Raw genomic sequence first — 8,568 nt, 5'->3', positions numbered from 1 at the left:
AGTGTTCGAATAAAAGGCATAATAATACATCGTGTAGCATAGCTCTCAATGAATGTAGTCCTGTAAAAATAAATTTATTTCTACAGGACTATATTCGTTGAGAGCTATGCTACACGATGTACAAGCTTCAATGTTCGTTGCTTTCGATTATTGCTTATTAGGCCAATCCTAGAGGCACAGACCATTCCACATGTGGAGCATGTATTTTAGTGAGTTTCGTTCCCGGTCCTTGATTGTTGACGGCTCTTATTCTTATTTCTCAGCTATTATGAGGTGGTTTTGTAATTTACAGGATAAGCCAGATGCTCCTATTAAAATTACTTGTAGGCATACTGTGCAGTGTAGTTTAATATTCTGCAGACACGTTTAACTCAGGATGGTATTTTCAACTTACAGTAGATAATGAATGGAGGCTGAGTTTATATTTTATTTTAATTAATAATTAATGCTTACTACAATTTTTTACATGAGTATTTATGAATACTGTAATTATGAATGCCGTTAATATCCTTTTGCGGCAATAGATATTGAAATAGAAAACTTTATAAAAAAGCACATACTTAATTTATGCATAAATAAAGAGTTTTCATAGCGTGACACCAAATGCAGTTTATAACACTGAACATTATAATGTGTAGTGCATAGAGAATGACTGTGTTTCAAAACCATAAGTTATCCTGTGGCTTGAGGGGTGTCCAGTCTAATGTAAAATACAGTACTGTAGTGTAGTCTTGCATTCAAAATGGATTCTACTGATAAACAACATATCATATATAGCTTATAATTAAAGTATCTTTTATTTCTGTTTAGTAATTTTTAATATGCATATCTGATAGAGGTAGATAAACATCTGCATTAAATTATATTTATATGATAATCAACAAGCATAAACTATCTAAGATCTGTGGCGAATCAACAAGCATAAACTATCTAAGATCTGTGGCGATGCCAGGGGCAGGCGTCTAACCATTTCGTCAGAAAACACTGCATTGAAGAAGCATTTTTGCAGTCTAAGAATGCCATTTTTGAGCATCTTGAGGTTCCAATAATTTACAAATATCAGCCCCAACTATGGTGGGCCTGAGGTGAGTGAGATCCCCTTTCCTGGTGGGGAACTTCTACTGTTGGTTTATTTCTAAGGATCTATTTTAGAAATTCCTTGATTATTTTTTTGCATTTCAACATCAGGATAGAGATTGTATTTTACTTTTTAAAAAATTGATCGTTTGTATATATTGTATACTGATTTATATAGATTTCAGTAAATCTAATAATTGTTAAGGATGGTTAAGGGCTGTGTGTTTCAATAAGAGTAAAAAAATAAGAATAAAATGCAAATACAGTACAGTATTACCAAGTGTTATGGTACCTTTTTATTTTCAGAAAATCAATGCATGGTTTCTTATATCAGGATAATATAGAAATTATATACTAAAAAAATGTCATTCATAATAATTGTAAAATTGACGTGGAAGATCCGGAGGTGCTTAGCAATTTTAGACGCTGCTTTGTGGTGCTTATACGAGAGAAGCACTTGCTCCAGAACAGTGTGGACTACAAATGATTGACTTGCAAAAATGGTATCATGTGTTGAACATGCCTATCAGATTTGCTACACCATTAATACTACAATATTTGAATATATTTGGGCGAGTCAAGTGGCCGAGTTGGAAGGCAGTGTGCCGCTAACTACTCTATAGCTACAACCTTAATCTTGGCGCTCATTCGAAGTCCTTTGTACACATCTGTCTTGTGTGTATTTTAAAGAACCCACTTTGAGGCTATGTTCTCACACGGCAGCTAACGGTTGCCAGGATCCGGATCCTGCTAACCGTTAGCTGCCGTGCGTCCATACGAGAAGATCCAAATCCGGATACCAAGAATATGATAGAACTGGCCAATAAGAAACTGGAACTTGTAAACGCGTACGTGTGATTGGTTGATGGTAGAAACACGCTCAACGTGCTAACTGTTCACAGTACCCAGATACCGCTAACCGATCGGGCGTTCTCACACAGTGGTGCTAATGGTTAGCGCTAACAGTTAGCTCCCGATCCGGATACTAGGGCTCTCGTGAGAACCAGGCTTAAAGCTACGTTTACACTAGACAAGACACGATAAAAATGCGCTCAGTGTTGAAGAATATTAAACGCAATAGTATGTCGTCATGTCTAGCATAAATGTAGCTTCAGAAGAGTAGCAGGTTACCCCTGATACTATGGTACATTTCAGCCCTTGATTGTGGAATTGTGTGAACATGAAACTGCTGTAAGTGCCTCGTTGCAGGGACTGTAGTTATGTACCACACACATACGCAATTCAGCACATTAGAGCTGCAAGTTATGAGTTATTCTTCTACCTTTATTTTTCCAATGCTTATTTGAGAGGTCTTAATCATCTACATTGTAAGCCTAGAGTTGCAGATAATGTAATATTAAATGATAGTAAAAAAATAATTGAGAATGAAAATTGTTGCCTTGCCATTTTATTTTCTAAAATCAATAAATTATGATTCCGAATATAGGAAATATGCATAACTGTACATAATTTTAACATAGTATTGTTTTTACTTTAAAGGCAGTTCAAAATATTTTTTTAGGCATGCTAAAGTAAAATTTATGGTGGTTTTTGGATTTATGCTGTAATGTTTGTATATTCTTTATTATTTTTCACAAAGATTTTCTTTTTTATCGATCTATGTTTTGTGTTTTCTGAAGAGTTAACTCGCGGTGCATCTCTTGGTTCCTCTTGAGAATCTGATTGATTGAGTATTCGCTTTCTTGCCCGACCTCAGTCAGACGCAAGTCGACATGAAGTAAGGTCGTGTTTTCTTCTAATCCTTCCTGGATCTGTTTACCACCATCCTATAAACAAAATAGTTGAAATTATATGTCTCAATATTATAACTATAGTTCACATTTGAGGATGACATCACACAGTATTATTCAACCAGTGTTCACATGCACTATCATACACATAGGACCAACATCTCATCATCCTATCCACAGGACAGTGTAATTAGAGCGAAAGTGTCTTACCTAGGCACAGGGAAATAGTATATTGGCAGATCTCAAACGTGCAGGGGTGGCGGTTGGGAGAAAAATACCTCATAAGGGAGAAGGTAAAATTATGTATATTTTTTACATATTTATAGACTCAAATCATTTAAATAAGCCTCAGAAACCCCTAAATTGTCACAGTTCCCGGTGAATATACCCCTGGAACACTTACAAAAGATTTTGACCACGCCAACTTACTTTCAAATCCGGGAGTCAGAACCTTGTCGAGCAAATCCCGGCGGCACCCCCGCAAACATGGTGTCTCGCACCAACTTTAATCCCTTACTGCTGCACTAACCCAAGTTGAAAAAAATCTACAAATAAATATACCATATATATAACTATACTTACTGGTCCAAGCCTGTTGCATGAAAGGTCAATGTCCCTTAATGTTGTGTTGTGAATGACAATCTGTGCAAGTACAGCCGCTGTAGGCTCACTCATCTCGTTACTACCGAGGTTGATCCTCTCTAGCGTCGTATTCTTTGTTAATGTTTGACAAATTGCCTGACCACCTTGGGAACAAATCATAAAGGGAAAAAATTAAGTGATTAAGCTGTCCAGAATGGAAATATCTTTGAAATGTGTTTATAAGAGAATACTAAACCACAATACTGTATTATCATTGATGATGATGTGGATGATAATGATGGCAATTATGATGATTGATGAAAATGATGATGCTGGTGGTGAAGATGATGATTGATCAATGATGATAATAGTGATGATAATAGTGATGATGAAATGATGATAATGATTATAATAATGATTGATGATGGTGATTATGAGAATGATAATGATTAGGAAGATAATGATTAGGATGATGATGGTAATGACAGTGATGAAGAATGTAGAATGAAATAAAATTTACTTTTGTATCCTTGTGAAAATAATGAATGTGGACAAAAAATGATTTACCATCATCTCCAATCCTGTTTAATTTCATATCCAATAATTTAAGTGTAGTATTCTTGGTTAGTGCATGTCCTATTGCTGCTGCACCATTGGCCCGAATCTTGTTGTTACTCAGAAACAGTTTACTGAGTTTACAATGACCATTTAGGAACTTGCCAATTGCCCTTGCTCCACTATCACCAATCACGTTGTGTGACAAATCAAGTTCCAGCAGGCTTGGATGGTCAAGAATATGTGCGATCAACACACGTGCCTTATCATCATCAACTTTACTCTTGTGAAGCTTAAAAACTTTAAGTGTTCGACACTTCTTGATACACTTTGATAAGAGGAGACAATCGCGATTAGTAAACATGAATAAATTCCACTCGAAGTTCATGCCACAGTCTCTTACTCCGTAAGTCACGCTAAACTCTTGCAAATGGGGAAGTTTATCAAAGACCGTGCTAAACTCAAAGTGATCCATAGAGGGTGTGTCTAATCCAGAATCACTTCCCACATCTGACACATCATCAGAGCTTTTATTCTGCTCCTCTTTCACCGGTGGAAGCAACTGTTTAATGTCTAGTTTCCAGATGTATGGGCTAGATAGGGGAAGAGTGGTGGCAAGCTGAGTAACCTCAGTGCTCTCAGGGACAAAGTGCTCTATGATGTACTCCACATGCCGCTCAAAGAACATCCTTTTCCAGCTCTGTCCATACTTGGAAACATCGCAGACGTTCCATGTAGCTTTGCATCTTCTCTGCCAGTAGCCCTCATCTGATACTAGATGTGCTACAACAGGTAAAGGTAGGTCTGTCGAAATCTTTTCCAAGACTTTATCCTTGTACTTTGGTAATAGCTCATTTAACTTTGGGTGCTCTGTGGATGTGCAAAAAATGCAATGAACATAGCATTCATGTTATCAGAATAATAGTTGAAAAGTTAATTGTACTGGAAAAATACTTAATAAGTGGAAAAAAATTAATGCCTGGAAGCGGTAAAAAATACTACTACTACCAAAATATGATTGATTTTATTTAAATTTGTATGATGATTTTGTACCAGTCGTAATTTTTTATCACTGCATGTGCTTTGTACCTAGTAAGTTATATTGCTTATGACAATTATTCCAAATTTGATCAGCATATCTTTTATATAAAATAATGACACTATAAAAATATTACTGGTGTTTTTTTTAATGGTGAATTTGATTTATGCTCATCAGTGGCAATTTTTCATATATGCTATATTTTCATACTTTATTATTTTTATTTTGCCTTTTACTGTTATTCTTTTTTATTGTTTTTTTACTTTTTTCTTTTCTTATTCTTTTTAATGATTTATCTTTTACTTTATTGTCGTCATGGTTGTTTTCCTTCAGAATACTTCCTGACGTTCATTATTTTTTATTTTCAAATTTTATTGTTTCGGTGTATGCACTGTCACTTTTTTACATCTATATTTCTATTTCTGTATTTTTACTGTAATGAGCTCATCACTTTTCTATTCATGCATGTGAGAAGTTTATTAAATAAATAAAATAATAAAAATTACTCTACCAGCAAAATTATTAACAATATGTGTGACACAAAGTTCTGTTAACAGAGGGACTGTAGCCAATGACCAGTGGGGGTCCTCTGCTATGATCCTCCTCATGTTACGGTTGTCCATTGCAGTGTTGTTCTTGGCGCTAGTTAAAGGCGAAGGTATGGATCGTTTTGTCCCGCTCATTCCACTCTTTGTCTGTGAGAAACTGCCATTGTTGTTGGCATTTTGGGCATCAGTTGAGCCATCTGTTACTGGTGGTTCAGTGGACATATCTGCAACAATAAAGTCATGAATGAAAGATTAAAATACAAATGGTTTTAAAGAAGTAATTGTGTGAATATATTTATAAATTTATATAGGCTTTTTTTAGTCTAGTCATGAGTGTTGGCTTTCAATTATAAAAATTAATATTACTAGGCACTAGGCCTAGGCCTAATTAGGCCTACCTAGGCCTAGGCCCTAGTCTACCCTAAGCCTACTAGGGTACGGTAGGCCTAGTATATAATAAATTAATTCATAATTATTTAACAATTAATAATATCACAAATTAATACTGTTGTAGGTAGGGGCCTAGTAATTATTAGGCCTAACCCGATCAAATTAAAAAAAATCCAAATTCAATTTAAAAGCTAACTAGGCTTAAGCCCTATTCTAGGCCTATGTATGTAGGCCTAGTTTATGAATGAGGCCCACGCTAGGCCTTGTCTAATCCATAGTAACTGCAGACGGATCCAGTCGGCAGTAGGCCTAGGTACCCACCCGTCGGTCGTGAGTGTTTTCTATCTAGTAGGCCTAGTATTTAAGTCGTGGTAGGCCTTAAAATGTCGCAAGTATATCCCTGGTTTTATAATGTACCATAAACATGACAATGTGTAGAAAGCTCACACCTTTTATTTGGCAAAGTTACTTACTTGTTTCAGAATAATCGGCACTTTAGAGATGCAGATTCTATCGAAATGAAATTACTCGATGTTTTACGTTGCTATGGAACTTCTCTATTGTTGTTAGAAGCCTGCCCTCATGCTTTTGACGTATTGGCCGTATTCGATGGTCGTTCTTCGTTAACATGGTTAAACCATGGTTAAACCACGCCATAGATTGGTACGTAAATACTCGACAAAACAAACAATGGCTGCAAAGTTACCACGATACACGCTGCTTCGGATTGTGGCACTATGGGTTTTACGTTAAAAAAAATGTTTTCATCCAGTTTTTGAATTCTGTTAACCTACAACTATTTTTTTGACTTCAACGTGGGTAAATAATATAATTTTTTATTCTGAAATTTAATCTTAATTATATTAACGCAAATTTTGTTGCTAAAATGACCAATAGGCCATATTTTTTTGGTCACGTGCATAACTTAACGCTGATTAACGCACACTCTGGTTGCTTTAATTTTTTTTGTCAACGAAGTTTATTTTACGAACTGGGTCGAATGAAAATAATACTCAACGAAAATTCGTACTCAACAAAATGAACCAGTCGAATAAGCCAATTAAAATATTCTTTTAAAGCATTTTGTTTTCATATCACACGAGACTAGTTTTACCATCGAGGTATTTCTATACCTCCATGGTTTTACTGATACTGATACTGCTACTAAATATTTAAGCCCCAGTCCTATTAAAATTTTATCAATTATGGAGAAAATAAATAATCTCCATGATATATAACAATTTAATATAGCAATAATTACTGTAGTTACTATACTTCAATTATTTGTCAACATAACTTGGATAATAATATTTACGATAGCTACCAGGGAGAAGTCAATGTATTCTGGAGAAGAAAATCAGTATAGGCGTATAATATTTCCTTTCAAATTTCTGTTTCACAATCAAAAGATTTATTTACTGTGACACTTCAATATAATAAAAGTGTTATATTTTTGCACAGTACAGTATATCAAAACGAAACGACAAGGTTTTTTTTCTTCTATTTTTTACATACTATTTCAATTCTCTATATACCACATCTTTTGATTTCATAATAATAATATGATATTTAATTTTTTTTAAATTTGAGATGAGACAAAATACATGCCATTAAAGGGAAGTTTGATGTTGTTAGATGTTAAATCTGTTTAAATCGTCGTTTGCGGCTTAGGGTTCTCCTATTGTGAGGTAAGGGGAGAGCCTTTTAGTTAGTTAGTTTGTGTCACCAGTGACTGCATAACGTAGTTGAAACCAAACCATGAGGTCATCAATAAATTTTACATCGGCAAAGAATGTTTCAACATTTTGACACATTTTTACAATGGCATCTCACAAGGCACAGTCTTTAGGTAAGAGGTGACATCTTCCTATAAACAATTATGACTTAAGCGTGTACTAGAAACAACCAACGCTTAAAATGGAATGAATGAATGAAGGAATGAACGAACGGAATGAATGAATGAATGAATGAATGAATGAATGAATGAATGAATGAATGAATGAATGAATGAATGAATGAATGAATGAATGAATGAATGAATATAGGTATACGGAGGAAGAGCTATACGGATTTTTTTTTCTTTCATGTTGTGATAAAATTTTGTGAAATGTTTGTATGTGTTCTGATGTGGTATTTTTTTAATCGACGAATTTCATTGGAAAATTGTGAATGTGCTTTTTCATGAATTTTTTTTTAACTGAACAATTTTTATTGGGTGAGGTGCAATATAAATATAATACATTATTAAATGTATACCATACAGTATATTTTTATTAGAGTGTTATTGTAAGTGTTTTATCTTTTAATTGTGTAGTCTGGTATAATACCGTAGTCTTAGTGTAAATAATAATACTAAACTTATAAAACAATGAAAGCTCCAGGTAAAATAATAGGCAGAAATGTTAATGTTATCGACGAGATATATAACGTGATGTCATCAGCCAAGTTAAGAAAATTATGAAAGACATTTCACACCCATTAAACAACGTTTAACTCAGGTAGATTCCGTCCTTTGAAATGCAAGACAACGAACACAGGAAATATTTTGTTCATAATTCATTCAATTAACTCAACTCTTCAGAGATAGTATATTTATATTGTTCTGTATATTGTATAATAACCTTTC

At 34.4% G+C, this 8,568-nt stretch overlaps 1 protein-coding gene across 1 annotated transcript; it reads right to left on the bottom strand.

Moving 5' to 3' along the window:
- Nucleotides 1-1,338: 1,338 nt before the first annotated feature.
- On the bottom strand, nt 1,339-6,572 carry LOC117107428 (dynein regulatory complex subunit 5-like). Its single transcript, XM_033249116.1, has 5 exons — nt 6,416-6,572; nt 5,516-5,776; nt 3,978-4,835; nt 3,411-3,574; nt 1,339-2,864 (listed from the first exon to the last, which is right to left on the bottom strand). Exons 2-5 carry the CDS (start codon nt 5,772-5,774, stop codon nt 2,688-2,690), a joined length of 1,458 nt encoding a protein of 485 aa, XP_033105007.1. The 5' UTR covers nt 5,775-5,776; nt 6,416-6,572; the 3' UTR covers nt 1,339-2,687.
- Nucleotides 6,573-8,568: the final 1,996 nt, after the last annotated feature.

The sequence above is a fragment of the Anneissia japonica genome, unplaced genomic scaffold, assembly GCF_011630105.1.
Source record: "Anneissia japonica isolate Jap-2015-1 unplaced genomic scaffold, ASM1163010v1 scaffold9668_len1562885_cov226, whole genome shotgun sequence".
NCBI classification, from domain to species: Eukaryota; Metazoa; Echinodermata; class Crinoidea; order Comatulida; family Comatulidae; genus Anneissia; species Anneissia japonica.
This window is presented reverse-complemented; position numbering and strand designations above follow the sequence as displayed.